The 26,688-nt window shown below is 35.7% G+C and overlaps 1 protein-coding gene and 1 long non-coding RNA gene across 5 annotated transcripts in view; one reads left to right on the top strand and one right to left on the bottom strand.

Annotated features, from left to right (window-relative positions):
* The window catches only part of LOC136025051 (uncharacterized), a 70,553-nt gene that overhangs the window by 37,350 nt on the left and 6,515 nt on the right, over window positions 1–26,688 (bottom strand). The gene's annotated exons all lie outside the window — the stretch shown is intronic.
* The window catches only part of LOC136025043 (forkhead box protein I3-like), a 74,322-nt gene that overhangs the window by 33,049 nt on the left and 14,585 nt on the right, over window positions 1–26,688 (top strand). For both annotated transcript variants that reach the window (XM_065700717.1, XM_065700726.1), the window contains exons 3-4: window positions 19,569–19,970; window positions 25,291–25,441. In XM_065700717.1, coding sequence (XP_065556789.1) covers window positions 19,569–19,970; window positions 25,291–25,441 — 553 coding nt within the window. The remainder of the gene's footprint in view (window positions 1–19,568; window positions 19,971–25,290; window positions 25,442–26,688) is intronic.

A 26,688-nucleotide genomic window follows, 5' to 3' on the forward strand; every position in this document is an offset into this window, starting at 1 on the left:
ATAGTTTCTTTTTGTTTTAGTTTTTACATGATTATTTATGTTTTATCTTATTATTGACAGCAGTTTATGTTTCTTTTGCATTGGAAATACCGTTTGACTTTATTTTTGCACGTCTTATGCTTAATTTAGTTCTGTACTTTCCTTTAAAAAACTTAATTTGTGAAGAAAGTATCTTTATTCAATTTTTGTTCTTTTTTAATTGATATTTTTTTGTATTGGTTAATTGTGTATTTTTTTTACTGGCAGTAGAAGTCGTAGTGTTTGTAGTGGTTGTGATATTACTATGATATTTAGTAGTATTAGTAGTAGTACAAGTTTGGAGTCACAGTAAAAGCCCAAGTAACTGGGCTTCATGCTTTTTTTTTTTTTTTTTTTGTGAACAAGTTATTTCTCCAATGAAAAAAAAGTGTTCATGCTAGTTGTAACAATAGACATAGTAGTAGGAGTCACAATAGATTTAGTCATGTTAGTAATAGTCGCAGTCGTTGTTATAATAGTAGTAGCCGAACTAGTCATAGTTGTAATAATCGAGTAGTACTAGTAGTGACAGTAGCAGTATTAATATTAATAATAACAGTTGTAATAGTAGTATTAGTAGTAGTAGCAGTCTTAGTAGTATTAGTTGTAGTAGTAGCAGTAATAAAAGTAGTAGTTGTAGCACTAATAGTCTTAGCAATAACAACCTTAATAATGGCAGTAGTAGCAGTGCTAGTCGTGGCAACACTAGTCATAGTTGTAGTAGTGATCGTAACAAAAGCGACCACAGTAGTAGCTGTAGTTGTCGCGGTAGAAATATTCATAGTGGCTGTCATAGTAGTCGTGTTTGTAATAGTTGTAGCAGTCGTAGTACCAGCGGTCGAAACACTAGTAGATGTAGTAGTATTATTCTTGGTAGTACTAGTCATAGTAGTAGTGATTGTAGCAGAACCAGTTAAAGTGGTAGTGGTAGTGGTTATAGAAGCAGTAGTTACAGCGTTAATGGTCACAATAGTAGAAGTAAGGGTAGTCGTTATTGAAGCAGTCATAGGAGTAGTATTGGCAGTAGTAATAGTCTTAGGAGTAGTCGCACCGTAGCAGTATTAGTAGTAGTAGTAGCAGTCGAAGCACTACCAGTCTTAGTAGTAGTATTCATATTGGTAGCAGTTGTAGCAGTCGTAAATGTACTAGTAGTAGTAGTCGTGGCAGAAGAAGCCGTTTTAATAGTAGTAGTAGTAGAAATACCAGTTATAGCAGTATCAGTAGTATTTGTAGTAGTTGTAGTAAAAGTGATCTTAGTAGTAGAGGTTGTGGCAGTAACCGAAGTAGTCTTAGTAGTAGCATTCACAGTAATGGTCATTGTAGTCTTATTTGTTATAGCTATAGCAGTAAAAATTGTACCATTCGTAGCAGTAACTGCCGTAGCAGTAGTTGCAGTAGTAGTAGTAATCTTATTAGTCGTATTTGTAGAAGTCTTAGTAACAGAAGTCGTACCATAGAAGTCGTAGCAAACGTGTTCGTCGTAGTACTAGTTAAAGCAGTAGTAATTGCAGCAGCATCGGTTGAACTAGTAGTAGTAGTGGTCGTAGAAGTAGTAGTCATAGCATTGGTGGTCACAGTAGCAGTCGTGGTAGTTGTAGCTGTAACAAACACAGTAGTAGCCTTAGTGGTCGTAGCCATAGCAGTAGTAGTTGCAGTAACAGTCATAGCAGTAGTAGTAGTCATTGCCTCACTAACGTAGTAGTAGTAGTTGTCGTTGTCCTAGTTACAGTAATTGTAGAAGTTTTACTTGTGAAGTAGTCAGTAGTAGTCGTAGTATCAGTAACAGAAGCCGTGGTAATTGTAACTGTGGAAATTGTAGTGGAAGTATCCGTAGCAATAGTGGTCACAGTAGCTGTAGCAAAAGTAGTAGTATACGTAGTAAAAGTAGTCGTAGTTGTCGTAGTCGCAGCAGTAGTCACAGGCGTGATAGTAATGGTGGTAAGAGTATTAGTTGTCATAGTAGTAGTATTGCACGTAGTTGATTTTATAGTTGCAGCAATAGCTGCATATAATAACTTACCCAATGGGGTTTTCATGGTTTTTAATCTCCATGGAAGATATTTTGGACACCCTTCTCACATTTTGACACACCACGTTAGTGTGGCATTTTGTGCCATTCTATACCAAGATAAACTGATTTTTACCCAAAAAGTCAAAACACCAAGTTACAGAGACTGCGATAGATCTGACCAATTGTTCATGTTCTAAAATTTATAACAGGAGGGGTTGGATTATGATAGATCTGATCGATTGTTCATGATCTAAAACTCAAAGAGACGTTGAGCCTCTTTTCTTAAAAAATCACTCTAAAATATATATATATATATATATATATATATATATATATATATATATATATATATATATATATATATATATATATATATATAAATATATATATATTTATATATATATATATATATATATATATATATATATATATATATATATATATATATATATATATATATATATATATATATATATATATATATATATATATGTTTTTAACTACGTAAAACTTGCGAATATACAACATTCTTTGCTGTCCCATTGTCTCTGCATATAAATAGATTGTCAGGTTTACCGACTCTTGAACTTGCAACATATAATGGTCCATGGGAAAACAATCCGTATTCAGATCTACACCTCATGATTCTAATGATTGCCCTTGAGCTTTGTTGATGGTGATTGCTAATCGACCATTCCCTGTGTCGCCGTCGTCATTTATATATCCCCCTGTTCCCCCGGCGTCCCCGTTGTAGTTGTGTCCCTGTGTCCCGGTCGTCATTTATATTCCCTGTGTCCCGGTCGTCATTTGTGTCCCGGTGTCCCAGTCTGTGATTTCTCTTTGAGTGTCCCGGGCGTCATTTGTATTCCTTGTGTCCCGGTTTCCCGGTCGTCATTTGTGTCCCGGTGTCCCGGTCTGTATATACATTCGTTTTTGAATTGGTTTTTTTTTTTAGTTTTTAGTTTTTTACCTTTTTTTTAGTTTTTTTAGTTATACCTCATTATTCTAATGATTGCCCTTGAGCTTTGTTGATGGTGATTGCTAATCGACCATTCCCTGTGTCGCCGTCGTCATTTATATATCCCCCTGTTCCCCCGGCGTCCCCGTTGTAGTTGTGTCCCTGTGTCCCGGTCGTCATTTATATTCCCTGTGTCCCGGTCGTCATTTGTATCCCGGTGTCCCGGTCTGTATATACATTCGTTTTTGAAATGGTATATGATGAAATAAATTTTTGTATTTTTCCCCTTTTTTTCTTTTTAGTTTTTTTTTTATTTTTATTTTTTTAGTTTTGTTTTACTCCTTTATTTTTCCTTTTTTTTTTCCTTTTTTTCCTTTTTTTCTTTTTTTTTCTTTTTTAGTTTTTTAGCTTTTTTAGTTTTTTTATTAGTTTTTAGTTTTTTTTTCTTTTTAGTTTTTTTGTAGTTTTTACCTTTTTTTTAGTTTTTTTAGTTTTTTTTACTTATGTCCTGGTCGTCATTTATACTCCCTGTGTCCCGGTCGTCATTTGTGTCCCGGTGCTTTGTTGATAATGATTGCTAATCGAACATTCCTTGTGTCCCGGTCGCTTTCTCTTTGAGTGTCCCGGTCGTCATTTATATTCCCTATGTGCTGGTGTCCCAGTCGTCATTTGTGTCCCGATGTCCCGGTCTGTAATTTCGTCAGTCGAAAACATGACGTCAGTCGACACACAAACATGACGTCACTCGACAGACAGACCCACACATCCACAGACAACTTATTTTTATATATATATATAAATATATATATATATATATATATATATATATATATATATATATATATATATATATATATATATATATATATATATATATATATATATATATATATATATATATATTTGCAACTGTGACTATTTTACGGAAATCAAAATTCAGAGTTTTGTGATGGTATCAGTGTATTTACCATCCAATTACCGTAGTGCCATATCAGAAGTACAATTTAATGAAGCTTGCCGTCTAGTCAGTTCCCTCGTGTCGGATTGTGAAGCGCAAAACCTAGCTGTAATACCTGCTGGTGGTATGAACTATAATCTTCTTGGTGACGGTAGCAGTCGTGCACATATTCTGAGTAGTAGGTGCTCTCAGCTCTTGGCGGTCGAGAATGCCTAAGGTTTCACACATATCCATCACTCTGGCCATAATTCTTCTCAGGACTTTTTCATGTGTTCTTCAAACGTAGAACCAGACTCAGGATCCTCATTTATCTCCACTTTCAGAACCTCAGACCATATGCCTATCAGTAATATATTCCCTTTTCAACTTATTGCGCCAAATGGTCCAAGTCCGGACAATGATAGTAAATGGCATAAAACCACTGACTGGGCTTGTGTAGAAGTGTTTACGTTCCGAACTGTTAGTGATTATATTTTGAAAAAGATCAAAGTGCCGTTTTATCTACTTTCCAAAAAAAACCTATTAACCTTTGCAAAAAAGCAAACCTTGCTAAATATTTACTATGCTGAGATCTTTCACGTTCCTCACGCTGGACTTAGAAGCATGGTTGATCGGGTAACTCTGACCTCGTTGATTCTTGTACTAAATTGAAATTCTGGTTTCATCAAACAGTTCGTGGTAACGAACTGTAGTAAGGAGCGACCCGGCTCAATAGTAACCAAAACTCTAAAAAATGGAATTTTGGTACCAATAGCTACATCAAAAGAATCGCATTTTAATGCTGATTTTAAATATATAAGTTTCATCAAGTTTAGTCTTACCCATCAAAAGTTAAGAGCCTGAGAAAATTTGCATTATTTTAGAAAATAGGGGAAAACACCCCCTAAAAGTCATAGAATCTTAACGAAAATCACACCATCAGATTTAGCGTATCAGAGAACCCTTCTATAGAAGTTTCAAGCTCCTAGCTACAAAAATGTGGAATTTTATATTTTTTGCCAGAAGGCAGATCACGGATGCATGTTTATTTGTTTGTTTGTTTGTTTGTTTTTTTTTGTTTTTTTTTCCCCAGGGGTGATCGTATCGACCCAGTGGTCCTAGAATGTTGCGAGAGGGCTCATTCTAACGGAAATGAAAAGTTCTAGTGCCCTTTTTAAGTGACCAAAAAAATTGTAGGGCACCTAGGCCCCCTCCCACGCTGATTATTTTCCCAAAGTCAACGGATTAAAATTCTGAGATAGCCATTTTATTGAACGTAGTCAAAAAACCTTATAACTATGTCTTTGGGGAAGACTTACTCCCCCACAGTCCCCATGGGAGGGGTTACAAGTTCAAAACTTTGACCAGTGCTTACATATAGTAATGGTTATTGGGAAGTGTACAGGCGTTTTTAGGAGGATTTTTTGCTTGGAGGCAGGGGTTGATAAGAGGGGGATATGCTGCGGGAACTTTCCATCGAGGAATTTTTCACGGGGGAAGAAAATTTCCATGAAGGGAGCACAGGATTTACTAGCATTACTTAAAAAAAAAAACAATGAAAAAATAGATATGAAAAAGTTTTTTTTTTCAGCTGGAAGTAAGCAGCAGCATTAAAAATTAAAACGAACATAAATTATTACCCATATGAGGGGCTCACCTCCTCCTAATACCTCGCTCTTTACGCTAAATATTTTTAGTAATTTCAACTATTTATTCTGCGGCTTTTGTGATTCAGGGGTCATTCTTAATGAATTGGGACAAAATTTAAGCTTTAGTGTAAAGACAGAGGTACTGACGAGGGGACGAACCCCCTCATATATGTAATAAAAACATGAGAATACAAAATTTCTTTACGTAAGCTAATTTATGAGTTAAGAATATCTTTTACTTATAAAAAGATTCGTAAAAAATTAAAAGTTCTAGTTGCCTTTTTAATTAACCGAAAATCGGAGGGCAACTAGGCTTCCTCCCCCACTCTGTTTTTCTTAAAATCATTCGATCAAAATTATGAGAAAGCAATTTAGCCAAAAATAAATAAATATACACATTTCGTTTTAATTATTCTTCTGCGGAGAGCCAAAATCAAAACATGCATTGATTCAAAAACGTTCAGAAATTAAATTAAAAAAACAAGTTTTTTTAAATGAAAGTAAGGAGCAACATTAAAACTTAAAACGAACAGAAATTTCTCCGTATATGAAATAGACTTTTCCTTCTCAACGCCCCGCTCTTTACGCTAAAGTTTTTTACTGTTTTAAAATGTAGAGTTAAGAGAAAGAGTCAAACTTTAGCGTAAAGAGCGGGGCGTTGAGAAGGAAAAGCTTCTTTCATATACGGAGTAATTTCTGTTCGTTTTAAGTTTTAATGTCGCTACTTACTTTCATTTTAAAAAACTTGTTTTTTCTTATTTAATCAAACAGTTCGTGGTAACGAACTGTAGTAAGGAGCGACCCGGCTCAATAGTAAACAAAACTCTAAAAAACGGAATTTTTACGCTATCAAAAGAATTGAATTTTCATGCTGATTCTAAATATATAAGTTTCATTAAATTTAGTCTTTGTCATCAAAAGTTACGAGCCTGAAAAAAATTTGCCCTATTTTGGAAAATAGGGGGAAACATCTCCTAAAAGCCATAGAATCTTAACGAAAATCACACCATCTTATTCGGCGTATCAGAGAACCCTTTAGCGAAAATTTCAAGCTATAGCGAAAAGTAGCTTAAGGATTATGAAATGGAGAGAAAAGTGAAAAATATAAAGATACACATAATAGGAACCAGTGAACAAGATTCAAAGGACGGTATTAAATATAAAGCAAGAATAAATGAAAAAAGAATAGCAAAAAAAAGACATAATAGAAGCTGGTGAAACAGTTCGTGGTAAAAAACTGCAGCAAGGAGGGACCCTGCTCAATAGTAACCAAAAATCTAAAAAATGGAATTTTGATACCAATAGTTACATCAAAAGGATCAAATTTTAATGCTGAATTTAAACATATACGTTTTATCAAGTTTAGTCTTACCCAGCAAAAATGACAAGCCTGAGAAAATTTGCCTTATTTTAGAAAATAGGAGGAAATACCCCTTGAAAGTAATAGAATCCTTAAAAAAATCACACCATCAAATTCAGTGTATCAGAGAACCATAAAGTAGAAGTTTCAAGCTCCTATCTTCAAAAATGTGGAATTTTGTATTTTTTGACACAAGACAGATCACGGATGCGTGTTTATTGGCTTGTTTTTTGCTTTTTAGTTTTTTTTTCTCCCAGGGTTGATCGTATCAACCCAGTGGTCCTAGAATGTTGCAAGACGGCTCATTCTAGTGGAAATTAAAGTTCTAGTGCCCTTTTTAAGTCACCAAAAATTTTGAGGGTACCTAGGCCCCCTCCCACGCTCATTTTTTCCAAAAGTCACCACATCAAAATTCTAAGATGGCCATTTTATTCAGCATAGTCGAAAAACCTAATGACTATGTCTTTAGGGACAACTTACTCCCCCAAAGTCCCCGTGGCAGGGGCTACAAATTACAAACTTTGACCAGTATCAAACAGTTAGTGGTAACGAACTGTAGTAAGGAGCGACCCAGATCAATAGTAAACGAAACTCTAAAAACCGGAATTTTGATGCTAAAAGATACATCAAAAGAATTGGATTTTTATGCTGATTCTAAATATATGAGTTTCATCAAATTTAGTCTTTGTCATCAAAAGTTACAAGCCTGAGAAAATTTGCCTTATTTTGGAAAATAGGGGAAATCACCCCCTAAAAGTCATAGAATCTTAACGAAAATCACATCATCAAATTCAGCGTATCAGAGAGTCCTATAGATAGAATTTCAAGCTTCTATCTACAAAACTGTGGAATTTCGTGTTTTTTGCCAGAAGACAAATAACGAGTGCGTGTTTATTGTTTTTTTTTTCTTCTTTTCCCCAGGCCGTCATCGTAATGACCAAGTAGTCCTAGAATGCTGCGAGAGGGCTCATTCTAACGGAAATGAAAAGTTCTAGTGCCCTATTTAAGTGACCGAAATTTTTTTAAGTGACCCCTCCCACGCTCATTTTTTCCCAAAGTCAACGGATAAAAATTTTGAAATAGCCAATTTGTTCCGCATAGTCGAAAACCATAATAACTATGTCTTTGGGAATGCTTACTCCCCCACAATCCCTGGAGGAGGGGCTGCAATTTACAAACTTTGACCAGTGTTTACATACAGTGATGGTTATTGGGAAGTGTACAGACGTTTTCAGGCAGATTTTTTTGGTTTGGGGGGTGGGGTTGACGGGAGGAGCAAATGGGGAGGATCTTTTCTTGGAGGAATATGTCATGGGGGAAGAAAAATTCAATGAAAAGGGTGCAGGATTTTCTGGCATTACTAAAAAAAAAACAAGGAATAAAATAAACATGAAAACTTTTTTTCAATTGAAAATAAGGAATAGCACTGAAACTTAAAACGAGCAGAGATTATTACGCGTATGAGGGGTTCTAAAAAATACTTTAGAATAAAGAACGAGGTATTTACCTCCTCCTAAATTCAACTATGTCAATTATTTGTTATAGTGTTTTTATTTCTACTCAATTATACTATTTATATACTCAACTCAATTATTCAATTTATGCTGTTTCAACTATTATATAGTAATTTCAACTATTTATTCTACGGCCTTTCTGATTCAGGGGTCATTTTTAAAGAATTGGGACAAAACTTACGATTTAGTTTAAAGAGCGAGGTATTAACGAGGGTAAAAACCCCCTCGTATACATAATAAAAATATAAGAATATAAAAGTTTGTTACGTAAGCCAATTCTTAAGTAACGGATATCTTTTATTAATAAAAACATTCGTTAAAAATTAAAAGTTCTAGTTTCCTTTTTAAGTAACCGAAAAATTGGAGGGCAACTAGGCCTCCTTTCCCACCCTCATTTCTCAAAATCGTCTGATCAAAACTAAGAGAAAGCCATTTAGCCAAAAAAAGAATTAATATACAAGTTTCATTTTAATAATTTATGTGTTGAACGCCAAAATCAAACATGCATTAATTCAAAAACATTCAGAAATTAAAAAAAAAATAGTTTTTTTAACTGAAAGTAAGGAGCGACATTAAAACTTAAAACGAACAGAAATTACTCCGTATATGAAATGGGTTGTCCCCTCCGCAATCCCTCGCTCTTTACGCTAAAGTTTGACTCTTTGCCACAATTCTACTATTTAAAACAATTAAAAGCTTAATTAAACAATTAACTCGCTCTTTACGTTAAAGTAATTTTATTAATTTCAACTATTTATTTTACGGATTTTGTGATTCAGAGGTCATTCTTAAGGAATTGGGACACAGTTTAAGCTTTATTGTAAAGAGCGAGATATTGACGAGGGGGCGAACCCTCTCATATACGTAATAAAAACATACGGACATAGAAGTTCGTTACGTAAGTTAATTCGTAAGTTACGAATATTTTTACTAATAAAGACGTTCGTAAAAAAAATAAAAGATCTAGTTGCCTTTTTAAGTAACCGAAAAATTGGAGGGTAACTAAGCCTACTCCCCTGCTCCTTTTTTTTCTCAAAATCGTCCGATCAAAAGTATGAGAAAGCCTATTGGCCAAACAAATAAATTAATATGCAAACTTTGCTTTAATTATTCATGTGCGGAGAGCCAAAATCTAAACATGCATTAATTCAAAAACGTGCTGAAATTAAATAAAAAACAAGTGTTTTGAACTGAAAGTAAGGAGCGACATTAAAACTTAAAACGAACAGAAATTACTCCGTATATGAAAGTGACTGTTCCCCCGGTCTTTACGCTAAAGTTTTTTACTGTTTTAAAAAGTAGAATTGAGAGAAAGAGTCAAAGTTTAGCGTAAAGAGCAGGGCGCTTAGGAGGGAACAGCCCCTTTCATACACGGAGTAATTTCTGTTCGTTTTAAGTTTTAATGTCGCTCTTTACTATCAGTTAAAACACTTGTTTTTTATTTAATTATATTTAAAAGATGGTGTTAGAATTGTTTATACCTATATAGCAAGCATATATAGCAAACTTTCAGAAACACTGCAAATTGACAGCGGTTAGAAGGCCAGCGACAATGAGAATCCTTCTTAGTTTTGGTTCTGTTTATTTCAAAAGGTTAGTTTCTTATCCATGCATTTTTCTCTCTTCCCATTTTTGATCCATGAGGACGGCTTCGCCGTGTTCCTTAACAAAATATCTGATTTCTTTTTTTTATTGTTTCTATTCTACTGGCTGAAGATAACACTCCTTTGGTTTTGTAATCGATTTAGTTTATTTTTTATTTCATTTTTTTTTCGAACGTATTAATTCCTAGGTAGCATCTTTGGTTCGATATATCTCTTTACTCTTTTTTCGAAACCTGCCTTTTCAAACAGTTCGTGGTAAAGAACTGTAGTAAAGAGCGATCCGGCTCAATAATAACCGAAACTCTAAAAAAAATGGATCAAACAGTTCGTGGTAACGAACTGTTGTAAGGAGCGACCCGGCTCAATAGCAAACGAAACTCTAAAAAATTGAATTTTGATACCGTTAGTTACATAAAGAAAATCGTATTTTAATGCTGATTATAAATATATATAACTTTCATCAAGATTAGTCAACGATTTTCATCAAGAAAAGTTACGAGCCTGAGAAAATTTGCCTCATTTTAGAAAATAGGGGGACACACCCTCTAAAAGTCACATAATCTTAACGAAAATCACACCATCAGATTCAGCGTATCAGAGAACCTAATTGTAGAAGTTTCAAGCTCTAAACTAGAAAAATGTGGAATTTCGCATTTTTTGCCCGAAGTCAAATCACGGATGCGTGTTTATTTGTTTTTTTGTTTGTTTTTTTTTGTTTGTTTTTTTTCCCAGGAGTGATCGTATCGACCCAGTGGTCCTAGAATGTCGCACAAGGGCTCATTCTAGCGGAAATTAAAAGTTCTAGGGCCATTTTTAAGTGACCAAAAAATTAGAGGGCACCTAGGCCCCCTCCCACGCTAATTTTTCCCAAAGTCACCAGATCAAAATTCTGAGATAGCCATTTTATCCACCATAGTCGAAAAACCTAGTAACTATGTCTTTGGGGACGAATTACTCCCCCGCAGTCCCCGTAGGAGGGGTTGCAAGTTACAAACTTTGACCTGTGTTTACATATAGTAATGGTTACTGGGAAGTGTACGGACGTTTTCACGGGGATTTTTTTGATTTGGGAGGGAGAGTTGGGGGGGGGGGGTTACGTGGGAAGATCTTTCTATGGAAAAACTTTTCAATTGAAAAGAGACTTTTAATGAAAGGGGCGCAGGATTTTTAAGCATTATTTAAAGAACAATGCAAAAATAAACATGAAAAGTTTTTTTCTACTGAAAGTGAGGAGCAGCATTAAAACTTAAAAGCAAGCAGATATTATTACGCATATGAGGGGTTTACCTCCTCGTAATACCTCGCTCTTTACGCTAAGGTATTTTTAGTAATTTCAACTATTTATTCTACGGCCTTTGTGATTCAAGGGTCATTCCTAAGGAATTGGGACAGAATTTAAGCTTTCGTGTAAAGAGCGAGGTATCGACGAGGGGTGGACCCCCTCATATACGCAATAAAAACATACGAATATAGAAGTTCGTTTAATTACGTATATTTTTTACTAATGAAAATGTTCGTAAGAAATTTAAAGTTCTAGTTGCCTTTTTAAGTAATCAAAAAATTGGAGGGCAACTAGGCTTCCTCCCTTGCTCTTTTTTTTCTCAGAATCTTCCGATTAAAACTATTAGAAAGCCATTTAGCCAAAAAAAATTAATATGCAAATTTCGTTTTAATTATTTATATGCGGAGAGTCAAGATCAAAACATGCATTAATTAAAAAATGTCCAGAAATTAAATAAAAAAAGTTTTTTAAATGAAAGTAAGGACCGACATAAGAGCTTAAAACGAACAGAAATTACTCCGCGCATGAAAGGGGCTTTTCCTCCTCAACGCCCCACTCTTTACGCCAAAGTTTTTTACTGTTTTAAGAAGTAGAGTTAAGAGGAAGAGTCAAACTTTAGCGTAAAGAGCGGGGCGTTTAGGAGGAAAAGCCCCTTTCATATACGGAGTAATTTCTGTTCGTTTTAATTTTCAATGTCGCTCCTTACTTTCATTTAAAAAAAACGTTGTTTTTTTTATTTAATTGGAAAAAAGGTCTTTCTTATTTAACTTAGAAGTAGCAATAAGCATACAGGAGAACAAAGTTAACGAGTATGTATTGTACCGATACCTGGTAGATAAATACTTGTTAAATACATAACCAGCATTCGCCTGCAATTGAAGCCGTTAATCAAATTTAGTTGAATTTTCACATTCAGCTATTTAAGCAATTAAATTTAATTTTCTGATTTCTTATACAGGCGACCTTAATTTTCCAACAGCGGTAACTATAAAAGATACCACAATTAACGAGTCTTGTGTCGCCATTTTGGTTGTAAATCAAATCAAACTTTCAAGAATCTAAGAAGAGTATTGACTATCCAACAAAATTTACTGTCTGGTCGGTCACCTCCCCAAAGACAGAAACCTGATACAAAGGAAAAAGCTTACACAAGTAGACTTTTTAAGTGTTGACAAGCTCCCTTTCTGCCACGCAGTACGTGACGCTTGGCTATAAATCTGATGCCTCTTAGGACGATTGCTAACCAATATGTGGAATTGTTGACGACACCAATTAGAAAGATCACCCGGATGTGTCTTTACGACAGCTAGGGTGAAAGTTCGACAAGTGATAAATACAATACTACGTTTTATGATCTCAGCGTTCTAACTAGCTCTTTAGCAATATTAAATAAAAAAAAATAAGTTTTTCAACTGAAAGTAAAGATCATTATTAAAACTTAAAATGAACAGAAATTATTACGTGTGTGGGGGGTGTTACCCCTCAACACTTGGCTCTTCACGCTAAAGTTTTTAAGTACTTTTAAAAAGCTTCTTATTCTGCTAATTAAACGATACTTGTGTCTTAGGATTCGTTCTCAAAAAATTGAGACGGAATTCGTACTTTAGCGTAAAGAGCGAGTTATTAAAGAGACGATACCCCCCTCATACATGTAATAATTTGTGCTTGTTTTATGTTTTAATGTTGTTCCTAAATTGAAACAACTTCCTTTTTTTAATTTCTGATCGTTTTTTAAATAATTACAGGAAATATGGCTTCACCTTCACGAAAAAATGCCCCTCCCCAGGAAAAGTTTCTCTAGACAATTCAATCCCAGTGAAAGTTTGCCCCGGACAATTACCCTTAACATCTCCAGGCTCAAGATTGAGTCAAAAAGAGAAAGTTAGACAAACAAAAAGAAATTATGTGTAGGAATTCTGGCAAATCTCCCCAGTGAAAAATTTCTCCTGAAAATTTCAACCCCTGGAAACTTTCCTCCCCATGGGTAACTCTTTCCTTGGAAAATTCCCACGACAGAGAATGCACTAACTGAAACATAACACTGAACGTACTGAGGCTTATATATTTGGAATCGGCATAATAAACCAATACGTTTGATATATCTATTGGTGTCATAATTCTCTTTTTCAGAGTTTTGGTTACTATTGTGCCGCATCGCTCTTTACTTCCAGCTCCACACTACAAACTGTTTGATTTTCAATAGCACCACATTGATCATGGCGTTTCATTAATATTTTATAATCTTAGCATTTTAATTCTTATAGAGTATAGCTCTTGATATACTCTATAAGACGGTCTTTTTATGGAGACGGTTCCAAGATGGTCAATTTACTTCTCCTTCCCTCTGTTGAATCGCAAGCAGCATAGATTTTATATAGGTCATCCAGTTCAAAAAGACACAACGCAAAAACTTCAAGCTATTTTTAGTTATAATTTAAATTTACTATTTTAATTATAAAACGAAAGGCTAGGTTTTAGATTTAGGATTTTAATCATATTTGAGGACATCCAAAAATCTAGACAAGGCATAAATTAAAACGAAGACAGGGACATCAGTTTGGTGGGATCGATCTCCCCCTCCCTGATTGAAAAAAACACCTTTGCTAGAATTTTCACTTAGAAATACTTATTTTTTGTTTTCATTTGAACAACTTGTTTTGCTCTAACCTTGCCCTCCCCTACCCATTACATTTTCATGAATTGACGCCCATGGACAAAGAATATCAAAAACTTATCGAATACTTTACTTGGTTAAAAAATAATATATATATTTTTTTTTTTAACAGTAAAGCATCAAACCAGGTACCAAGGATTTTCAAACAGTTCGTGGTGACAAACGGTTAGTAACGAGCGACAGGGGGTAATAGTAACCGAAACTAAAAAAGGGGAATTTTGATATCAATAAATATATCAAAAGAATCAGCTTATTATACAGATTCTAGATATATAAGATTCATTAGGCTTAGTGTTACCCAAAAAAGGCTAGGATCCTTAGACAATTTGCCTGATTTTTGAAAAAGTAGGGAAACCCTCCCGAAGAAACAAAGAAATGTAATGAAAATCACGCCATTATAGTCAGCGTATCAGGTTCTATCTGAACAAATCTGGAATTTCGCATTTTTGTCAGAAAATCACGGATGTGTGGTTATTTGTTTCTTTTTTTTCCCACAAGTGAACGTAACAAACTAATGGTCTTGAGGGCTTGGGTGAACATTGGGTGAAGGATCGTTTGGACAGACATTAACAGTTCTAGTGTCTAGCCCCCCTCCCAAGCCAATTTTTTCCAAAATAGTCCAACCAAATTATTGAGATATTCATTTTATTCAACATAGCCGAAAAGTTCCAAAGCTATGCCGTTGGAGATAAAATAACCCCCAGTCCATGGGAATACGTCTTTAAGTTATAAAACTTGTCCATTGTTTACGCATAGTATTTGCTATTGAGAAGCATACAGAAATGTTTCGAGGGTGGGGGATTTCTTGCATGGGGTAGGTTTCCATGGGGATCGTGAAGAGGAAAATTTCTTGGGACGAGCTTTCAAGGTAAAACTTTACACTGGGGAGAATTGACAGAATTTTTTCACAAAATATTTTTTATTGGTCTTAATTTCTCTTTGCCTACTCAATTGTGCATGTGGATATGTTCTTGGGAAATTTTCAGCGTATTTGGATTTCCGGGAAATAATTACTACGGAAGTAGGATTTCCGGAGTGATGAGAAAAACAATTAGAACTTAAACACTTTTTCAAATGAAAGTATTCTAAGGAAAATTTTTAGGTCGCATCTTCTGCGAGAATATCTACGGGGGGGGGGAATTTACAGCGAGGATTGAAATATCCATAAGAAATTATGCGAGGGGTGTGTTTTACATGGGAAGAACTTTCCACATAAGAATTTCTCCCATAAGGGGGGAGGAATCTTTCGTGGAGGGTGAGCCATACCAGCATTATTTGAAAAACGATCTAGAATTAAATTAAAAAACAAGTTTTTTCAATTGTAAGTAAGGAGCAACATTAACACTAAAAATGAACAGAAATTATTTCGTATATGAAGGAGTTGCCTCCCTTTCCAATACCTTGGTCTTTACGCTAGGGTTTGACTGTTTATCCGATATTCTTATGAACGACTCCTGAAACAAAAGGGTCGTTTAATTAAAATAGGAAGCTTTTTTAAAAGGGCAAAAACTTCACCATGAAGAGCAAGGTATTGAGGCTGAGGGCAACATCTTTATAAACGGAATAATTTCTGTTCCTTTTTAGTTTTAATGTTTATTCTCACTTTCAGTTGAAAAAACTTGTTTCTTTATTTAATTCAACAACTGATTCGTCGACTTTAACCTATAATCAGGGCCGTAAAATGCTAAGGGTTAGGGGAGGAGAAACTGCCCCCCCCCCTACCATCTGAAATCTAGCATCTTCAAAAATCTTGTTAAAACTATACATTATTCAAACTTCCATTGAAACAGATCAGTTTTTTTTAGTATACCTTTTCCTTTATGATAGACTGCTATGTGACTCATTTTAAATTTTTCACCATCATTTTCAATTGAATTGAGCAAATTGCCTCCAACTTCCATTCTGTATTTTTACGCAATTACGCTACTATCTATTAGCTAAAAATATTAAAGAAGTCCAAGTTCAACATTATTTGTCTGACGCCTTTGTATTTTCAAGCAGGTTTATGTGAAAATTCCGATTCTCAATTATAGCTTTTGAAATAAATACTGGTATATCTGGAACGTACTTTATTTATAGGAAAAAAAGGATGGCAGAATAATAAATATTTTTATTATAAAAATAAAGTATTTTCTTTTTCAAACACTATTCAAGAAAGATTTAGGCTTTAAGCAGCAGCCCATAGTTGAAACACCAAAGAACAAAAACTAAGGGGTCTTCTCCACGAATCCAGGGGCAAGTGTATTAAATTATGCCCCAAGGGTGGTATTTTGGGTAGTAAAGGCGGTAAATGAAAGGTATTTTTAACAAGTTGTTATCTGTCACGCTGAAAGCGTCTGTTTGAAACATTCACTATTTCAGCAGTTTCCGGACTGAAAACAAAAGTATGGCAAGTGCAATGACTTCCATACGACTCTCTCCGAAATTAAATTAAATTGCATCATTCAGACCGACGTTCTAGTGCTCAACATGTGGTTTCATGTCTAATTTAAGGGGACGAGGAATCTCTTTTCCTCAAAAAACTTTTTAAAGATCCTTTAATGAAAGCAAACTTTCTGGCAAAAAAATGCTGTTTTGTTAATTTTAGGTTCTCTAGTTAAATTGAACTGATGTGCTTTTCATGCATTTTTGGCAGTTTTGCACGTTTGTCAGTACTACAAATACTACTACTACTACTACTAATACCTCACCGCAACACCAAGCCACCTGAGGCCAACACAGCTACGCATGCTACTCCTCCTAACCAATTTATTCAAGGCCTCCCTCTTAACAACCTCCCAGGAAGTTCTTGTTTCCTTTAAATCTTTATTTATGACATACTCCCACCCAAGACGAGGACGACCTGCCTTCCGTTTAGCCCCAGACGGATGGCCAAAAAGGACAATCTTCGGCAATCTGTCATCCTTCGTCCGCAGAACGTGGCCTAGCCATCTCAACCTTGCTTTTATTATAGCCTTAGAAAGCGGGATTGAACCACACTTTTCGTACAATCTACTGTTTGAAATACGGTCAGTCAGCCGGGTACCCAGAACAATCCGCAGGTAATTTCTCTGGAAAACTTCTAATAAATTTTCATCCCCTTTTCGGAGCGCCCATGCTTCAGACCCAAATTTGACCACTGTCATCACTGTAGCTTCCACTATTCTAATCTTGGTTTGCAGACCTATCTTCCTATTCTTCCAAACTTTTTTTTTAACTGTCAAAAAACACCCTGAGCCTTGATTATTCTAATTTTAATATCTTCACTGCTCCACCGTCTTTACTAATAATACTGCCAAGGTAAGTGATATTGCCCACCTGAACAATCTTTTCGTTACCCAACGTCACCTTTTCATCTTCACTTATTCCTACAAATACAATTACTGAAATCCCTACAGACTAAACAAAATACTTGAACTGTCCCCCTCACCCCAAAAACAGATTCTTTCGGTTTTGCTTATAATTTCTTATGTTCTCAATGAGAGCTGTAGATTTTCAAAGTTCTGCTCCCTCTACAGATCTAACTCCACTATGGCCAGTTTTACGGGAAGAAGGAATCGATTTGATACCACCGACATCACCACACAAGTACCACAATGATCGTTGTTTTTCCCGGGCAGCTGAAACAGAGGCTTAATTTGCTATTGAGCAGGGGAGGGTGTTGAGCTGCCCCTCCAAGATCTCAGTTTGCCCCCCCCCCCTAAGAACCCAATTCCCTTCCTACCCCTGCTGAAATTTATTTTCTTCAAATCTTGTCGAAACTAATATAAGCCTGCATAATTCAAGCATCCACAGAAACGGGTCAGTTTTCTTTAGTGTTTTTTTTTTTTTTTTTTTTGGCCTTTATGGTGCTCGTTTTTCTGACTCATTTTTCTGTTTTCACTATCATTTTCACCTGCTTTGGAAAATTGGCTCTGACCTTGCCCCCAACCTCAGGACTTTGACAAAATCATGCCATTGCTTGACAGGTAATATTACCATCGTAAGATCATCATCCTTTTTGAAATGTCCATCAAAAACCTTAAAAACGAAAGCCATACAGTGCTCACGTAAATCTAATTACCGAGCAAGTCCAGCCACCAGCTTTCTCACTTTTAACAGTAACAACTCCAAGGACATCAAGATATATCTCGCAACTCACTAACTATGGTTTGAAGCTCTGTTGCCCACCTTGATGACAAAAACATATTAACAACGCTGAAAGTGGAACCATCTAAGCCGATTATCATCCCTATCGTCATTTATGCGTGTGAAGAGTGGACTCTTAAAACACGTGATCAGTGCCACCTCGCCGCCATTGAAACAAGATGACAAAGACATATTTCTGGTATTTCTTACCAATATAGGTTTTCCAATACCCAGCTTCTCCAAAGTTTGACCATCAAACATACCATTCCCGAAAGAATAAACTGCAACAATTTAGATGGCCAGGACACATAAAACGTATGGAAAGCAGTCTGGTCGTGAAAATAGGATTTAAAACCGTGAACATGGCTTTCTCCTTAGAAGGTGCCCTCTAAAGAGATGGAAAGACAATTTCGCGTCGCACAACAAGTGAAAACTTGTTCCGCCTGACAGAAGGCAAAAAGCATATAGGAGTTAAAAACAGAATAGCGACAGAAAGGACCCCAAAGCGACACTTGAGGACGGACGGAGCTTCAGTCAAGGTAAAATTTCTCTCATATTTTTCATAAAATTACACATACGAACGCATTTACAGTATCAAAATAGAATTAATGAAGTCTTCCCCTCTGCAGACAGGCTGACACAGGCATTTTAAAACAAGCGCTTAAATACTCAAACAGTACTGTGTAGAAAATAAACCTCGTCTTCCTTTTACTTCTCGTCAAAGATTCTTCAAGGAGAAATTTAGATATATTTTCTCATTTACGACAAAGTATATTTTCCTGCTTGTTTTTTATTCTTTTAATTTAGACTACATTTACTTCTTTAAGTATATACAGCCAGGACCCATATAAGGGGGTCACTAAGCTTCAGAAAAGTATTTTGAGTAGCAAATATCGGGATACTAATTAAATTCTCTAGACATTTTTGCCATGGCAGGGTCATTTAGACCTGTATTGCGAGAAACATCCCCTCTCGTTTTCGTGCAGGTTTATTTATTTTATTATTTTCTTTCTTTATTATGTATACAGTGAAAAATGAATTTCAACTTCAAATTCTGAAGCCGGTCTGGGGGGTCTTCCTCTCTTGCTATATGAATGCCTTCCTATTACCTTACGTGAGTACTATCATTCTTTCCTATACCCCCCCCCCGTGCTTCCTATTAATGTTTCTGGTTTCTCTGCTGTTTTGGTTCATCATAGCATATTTTATATAGAAGAATGTCATCAGCAATTAAAAAAAAATAAGAATGTAAAAGAATTGCTTAGACTGTGTAGTATACATAATGGAATTTGATTTTGAGCGGCCATACAGGTGGTAAAATCTAAATCTGGTTGTAGGGTTTTAGCTATATGAAGCTGGGTATTGTGGGTATAGCTCCATTTTCTCACCTGTTCAGACTCACCTGTCCCCAGACTCAAAAATCTGTGGAAAATGATTTTTTTTTCTTTATCAAGGACCTCCACAAAACGACTATGAAGACGAAAGCAGGGCCTATAATCAATCATCAGTAAAACCACCGGTGTCACCCTGTAGCTCTTCATCAAGTTGTTCGAGTATTTCAGAACTTAAGCCCGAGCCAGAACGAAAACCTTTAATAGCCAAGGCAAAGCCAGATTCAAATGTCAAGCCACCATACTCCTATGTTGCCTTGATTGCGATGGCTATCAGAGAAAGTCCAGAAAAACGATTAACGCTGTCGGAGATATACAACTATATTATGGGGCAATTTCCATATTTTGAAAGGAACAAAAAAGGTTGGCAAAACAGCATTAGACACAACCTGAGCTTAAATGAATGTTTTCAAAAAATTCCTAGAGAAGGTGGTGGAGACAGAAAAGGAAACTATTGGATAGTTTGTAAGCTTCTAATTTCTTCTCTTTTTTCTTGTGTTGACTGTATTTATTTTATCCTTTTTTATTCTTTTTAAGGTATACTCTGACTTACATACATTAGGCTCTGAAGGAGATTAAAATGTTATTTCGAAATATGTTTATTAAGCAAGCTTTTGAGAGTGGCTCCAAGATTTTATAGCTTAAGTCCTTAAAAAGGATAGACATTCAAAGCAGGTAGTAAATTGCCCAAATCAAACCAAATCATGCCCAAATTGCCCATATAATAATAAGGTAATATTATATATACCCCAGGTAATATTATATATTACCAAAGGACCAAGCTTTTTTCACCACCCTCCTCTCACTTGAGACTTTAATCCTTGTCAGAGGGGGGCTTCATTCTTTGAACCTTGCAAATTTAGCCTTGTACCTCCTACTTCTGCTTGCTTTATTTGCTTGCTTGACTCTGTGGCTCTTGTAGGCATGTTATCATGACACCACTTTTCTGTGTGTTTTTTTTTTTTTTTGGTTAGCTAATGTCCATTTGTTTGACTCCAAACGTTATCCTGCGTGAAAAGTTAATTTTTCTAGTTTTATTGATTTAGCTTAACTTTCAAAAGGATGCATATATGATTTATCTACATGATAAAAAAAAGAGCTGACTTTATCGGTTCTTTAGCTAGCATAGAGTTACTTTTAGCAGTTTTTTGTCGCCTCACTGTGCTAGCTAGAGGCTCTATCCTCTAAATATAGCCTCCCTCCACTTGCCTTAGTTGACAGCTCGGTCCTCACAAATATAGCTTGAAGTTGTCACCGTCCGCTGACCACAGTGTGCAGTTTAGGCCTCCCGTTCTCATTCACTCGTTTTTGTGAAGTTACGCTTCTGTTTTTGTTGTGTTTTTTTTCTGACTTTTCAGGTTTGTAGCTTAAATTAAGTACACAATTGAAAGTATTTATAGTATAGATCGTAATCATAGAATACAGGATATCTAGGTCAAAAATTAAACGAAAAAAAAGAGCCACGACCATTTAATTTTAAAAAGTCAAAGTGCTAGCGCCCGAAGTAAAATAAAAACAGAACTATTAAACTAATAATTTTCAAAACAATTTAACAACGCTTTAAGCTCAACTTGAGCATTATGACTACTATCTTAGGGACTAAGCGTTTCCCCCCTTCTACCCTAAAAAATAACCCCTGTGGAAAATACCCCCTTTAAATACCCTTGGATACAAAACTGCAAAAAATCCTCCCGAAAAACACCCCTTGGAAAATATATAGCTGAAAATTCCCCCTGGAAAATATCCCTCGTGTACAGCTAGCCTCCAACCACTTTCGACTAATAAAATAAAAGACTAGATCTCTCAAGGTCTGATATAAGGGGTTGCCTCCGTGGAAAATACCCTCCACCTGCAGAAAATACACCCCACCGGCTGGTTGAACTTCAATTACTTTCGCTAAATCTCTCAATCTCTCCCTAAATTACTAAAACTCTCAGTTTTTCAAACTTTCTGCGACCATAAGGGGGAGGTGTGGATGAAGAAGGGGAATCGTCCTTCCTATACGGAATAAATTCTGCTCACTTTACGGTTTAATGTTACTATTTACTTTCATAATAACATTATAGACCAGAAATATTCCCAGAAATCATAATAGATTAGATATCGGTTTCACATTTTTAATGCGTTTTTTAAAGTTACTTTTGTACCATTCCGTCGAAAATATAACCCCTCCCCCATCCCCCATAAGAAATCCTAGTTACAGCTCTGGGGATTATAGATCAATATCTAACTCGACCCTCCCTTCGTCTGTCCCTTAGAACTAATTTTATATTTATCTAATGGCTCAATGAGAGCTCGGATTTTATAACATTAAAACACACATTTTGGGGTACATCCCTCCTTTCCTCATTACGAAACAATCAGAGACCCCCATTGTAGAAATTTGAAGGCCTCTTTAAGTTTTATAATTTGTCAATTGCTTACAGATAGTATCTTTTATTGAGAAATATACGGACATTTTTCGTTGGGGAGTTTTCTGCAGGGGGGAGGGCATTGTCTAGGGGAATTTTCAGTGGGAAGAAAATTTTTGGCGATAATTTCCTTTCAGAAGGAATATATTTTCGATGGGGGGTGAATATTTGCATCCGGGGGGGATAGGTATTTTCCAGGAGAATGTTTTGCGTGGGGTATTTTTATGGGGTGCTTTTTTTCAGGGGGTATTTCCAGGGGAAGATTTTTGAAAGGGGTATTTTCTGGGGAAGAGCGGGGGGGAGTAAATAAATGGAACCAATTCTGTATTTTTCTGAAGGCTAAATGAAAACTACGATTTCTTCATTTTAATGCAACCTTTGAGGTATCTCCCTTCCTCCCTAACTTCCAACCAGTCAGAGAACTCTATTGTATAAGTTTAAGTGTATAGGAGGGAAACTGCCCCTTCTTCATCCACACCTCCACCTGATGGTTGCAGAAAATTCGGAGGGTGCTCATTAGATCAGAAATTGAGGATTTTTAGTCCCTTTTTTATGAGCCGAAAGTTATTAGATTTTTTAAGTCGAAATATATAAGTCGGAAGTATTTTTAAGGAAATATTTTCGGGAATGATTTTCCATGGGGGGGGGGGGTATTTTCCGGGATTATTTTCGAGGGGGGGCCACTTTCTTAAGCCGGAACTAGGGTTGTGGTGCAATACTTGGTTATGAACGTAGTTAAAAAGCAAGGGTAAATAGTCCTTCCCCATAGACTGCGGGTTGGTCCCTTCAAAATTCCTCAAAAGCAAGTCCAAAGCTATATTCTAATCAAGCAGGCTAAATAAGCCCCTTCATTAGCTGGATCTTTGCCCCCTATGAACAATCTCTCGTAAAATTCACGCCCATCAAACATTTTATTTGATCACTTAAAAATTTAGAATTGTTTAAAGTGCATTGGTCTTTTACTAAAACCAAGATATTAAAATAAGTTATTCACCTTGCTTGAATTTCCCAATGATGAACAATCTAAGACAGTTCAGCGGTACGTTGTACTTTTTTGTAGGTGTCTTGATGAGTCTACACTATATGACAAGAACAGCTGAACAGTTTACGTTTTAACAGTTTGCAGTTGAAAAATCCTCCTTTTTCATTTTTTTTTGTGAATAAAAATTCCTATTCTTTTTTTCTTTTTGTCGCATAAATTTTTGTCTATTCCTCACCAAATGGAGACGGATGAGGCAAAGCACCCAGTTTCCAGGTCTTAAGTGACATATGTTTTCCTAGGCCTTGGACTTATTTCCCCCCCCCCAAAAAAAAGTAAGCAAAAAAAGCAAGGTTCAACCAATTTCGTCCTGTCCTTAAATATATGTTCTCCCTTACAAAAATAATTACGTGTTCGCCTTACAAAAAAATAATACTTGGAATTCTCAAAAGAAAAATATTATTTTTAAATCTTCCCCTGTCCTACAAAATGTATTTTGCATAAAATATCATCTCTTTTCAAACCGTTAAGTGTTATTTTTCTTACAGTCACTTGGAGCATTTATCATGTCATACCTTATAAAGAAATTAAATTTAAACAAACAAGTTTTTTCATCTGAAAGTAAGGAGCAACACTAAAAATTAAAAAGAAAAAAAATTACTATGTATATGAGGGGGGTTACCCCCTCCTCAATACCTCGCTCTTTATGCTAAAGTTCAAATTTTGTTCCAGTTGCTTAAGAATGACTCCTGAATCACAAATTAGTCAATGGAAAGATCATCCCACAACCCCCCCCCCCTCCACCGGAAAAAATACCTTTGAAAGCTATGTATACTAGGAAGTATGTATACTTCCCAATAACCAATACTATGTATAAACATTGGACAGTTCTTAACTTGTAATCTTCCCCCCCGGGGACTGTAGGGGATTAAGTCATCTTCAAAGACATAGTTAATAGATTTTTCAACTACGCTGAAGAAATAGCTATTTCAAAATTTTGATCGGGTGACTTTGGGAAAAAATGAGCATGGGAAGGATCATTCCAATATTTTTGGTCACTTAAAAACGGCATTAGAACTTTCAATTTCCAATCAAATGAGCCCTCTCCTGATTTTCTACGATCATTAGTTCGATATGGTCACCTTTGGGGAGAACAAACAAACAAAACAAAATAAAATAAACACGCATCCATGATCTTTCGTCTACGAAAGCAAAACAGTTCAAAATAGGGATGAAACCTTTTTATTGACAGTGAATAGATATAAAATTATTTAACTGGATATTTCGAACACATATACAGTGTTCCTCATCAGCAGTAAAACTCTGTTGTTGTTTACTGCTTTTACTGGTAAGCAGTTGTTTTACTGCTGATGATGAACACTGTATATGTGTTCGAAATATCCAGTTAAATAAATTTTATATCTATTCACTGTCAATAAAAAGGTTTCATCCCTATTTTGAACTGTTTTACTTTCGTCATGGAAAGGCAGTGTGGTCTTCTAAGTTATCTTTCGTCTGTCTAAAAACACAAAATTCCACATTTTGACAGACATGATCTTGGCTCTATAGTAGGGTACTCTGGTTTTCTGAATCTGATAGTGTAATTTTCATTATGACCATTTGAATTTTTGGAGGTGTTTCCCTCTTTTTCAAAAATTGACAAATTTCTTCAGGCTCGTGACTGTGATGGATACCATTAAATTTGATGAATTTTACGTATTTTTAATAAAAATAAAATTCCATTCTTTTGATGTATCTATTGCCATTAAGACTCTATTTTTTAGAGTTTTGGTTACTATTGAGCCACATTGCTCCTTACTTACAGTCCATTACCACGAACTGTTTGATTTATAATCTTTTCAGTAACCACTAGAATTTTCCCTAACCTTGTCTATATTAAAGGTAAAGCTTATGCTGAAAAGAGTACAAAAACGAAGGACTTTAGGCATATTTCAAATAAAAATTCAAACTTAGAATCAAATTCTGCAATATACGTCATTAAATTCCGAGTGCTTTTTAGTACAGCGTTATGTGACCTCCTCAAATTGACCCTGTGTTTGATCTGCAACCTAGATCTACATCCGGTTTCTTGTTCTTTGCTCTTTACACATAAAAGAAAAGTTCTGAGAATAATCTTTGATTTGAGAAAGAAACAAAACAAATTAAAATGTTGTTCAAACGCTAATGGCATTGACCAAACACATACCTAAGGTGGGGGATTTGGCCCTGACCCCTCCATCTGAAACCTTATCTGTCATTATTTTCTATATAATTAGAATATTTTGTTTTGTTTTGCTTCGATCTATTTCAGTCCCTCTCTCCAGCCATAAAATATCATCTGTGTAGCCTTGGCCTTGTTTGAGCCTAAAACAGCCTTATTAAACTTTTATTCCAGCTCCTGACTTCGAAGATATGTTTGAAAATGGTAACTACAGACGAAGGCGACGGATGAAACGACCATATAGGACTACGGGACTTTCGATGTCATTTTTGAGCAATCTTTCGAAGGGGTTCCCGTCATTCTTCAGCACGAATCCTTATAGCAGGTGAGATTCATTGTCTTTTCCCTTGTCTTGTGCCCACTACTCTGGCATTTTTAGATAGTATACACCCATTAGATGGCGTTCTAATAAAACGAAGCAACATTATTTTTACTAAAAAAAATAACCATTCAGATGCCAATTAAATTTAATCTGCTTTCAATATATTTGGATTCTCTAGTTTCAAAGTACTCGATTGGCAGTTAACTGTGAACGTTCATCAGGACTGTACCCAAATATAAGGATTAACACTAAAAATTTAATGGATTTTTTTCTCACAAAACATTGATTTTTTTTTAGATTCAATAACGCTCAAATTTGCTGAAATGTTTTCTCTATGCTTAAACATTAGTGGTTTGGGCGTGTCCTGATAGAGGTGGAAAGCGCTTTTGTTTGATAAGCCTCTAAATGTTTTCCCCTCGATCGGAATAAAAGAAAAAGCAAGGGGGCAGAAGAAAACGTGAATGCCTGTTAACACAACTGGTTCTGAGCTGTTCCGTGGATTCAGAAAGTATAGGAGGATTTGAGACAATTTTAGATTTTAGCTAGTCGAGCCACTCACGAAGGATAGAGATTTGCCTTGACGAAACCGTTCGACACCAAGAAGAACTCACGCTTATGCTCAGCCTCAAGTACAGAATGAGTAGGAAATTATCCCCGTAGCCGAAGGGCAATAGCCCTAAGCTATATAAATTAACCATTGTTCCCAGGTAGGTTCTAGTAAAGAATTTTGTCATATTTGGTTTCAGTCGTCTGATCAGTTAGGAGCTCCAAGAGATAATTTGCTAGGTCAAAAATCCTGGCGATTCCTATGAGTATATTATAGGGTTTGAAACACTGACGTGTGTATATCAAATGACATGATGTAAATCTGAGTTTTAAATTATCTCCAATGCCTCTGTAACGTCTTGTGGGATCAAGGACTACTGAGAATGGCATTCAGGGAAGGGTTTGGGAGACGTGTGATCCATTGGATATTGAGTTTTGACTTGGGTGAAGATGCAGGGGTAAATCAAAAGATAGTGTTTCCACGTCTTCGAAATAACACATCTGCAATTTCCTCGAAAAGTCACAAGGGATGAAGATGAAACTGTGAGCTACTGCTTGAGAAATACAGGAGAGAGCAGGTAAAGAGAACCTCAGATTTAATTTTGGGAGAGAGGGAGATGCTAAACTGTTTTGTTTCAAATCACCAGAATATATTTGCACCATGTGCTCCTATGGCAATAAAATTGGGACTCACCATTATGTAG

The sequence above is a fragment of the Artemia franciscana genome, chromosome 1 (genome assembly GCF_032884065.1).
Source record: "Artemia franciscana chromosome 1, ASM3288406v1, whole genome shotgun sequence".
NCBI lineage: Eukaryota > Metazoa > Arthropoda > Branchiopoda > Anostraca > Artemiidae > Artemia > Artemia franciscana.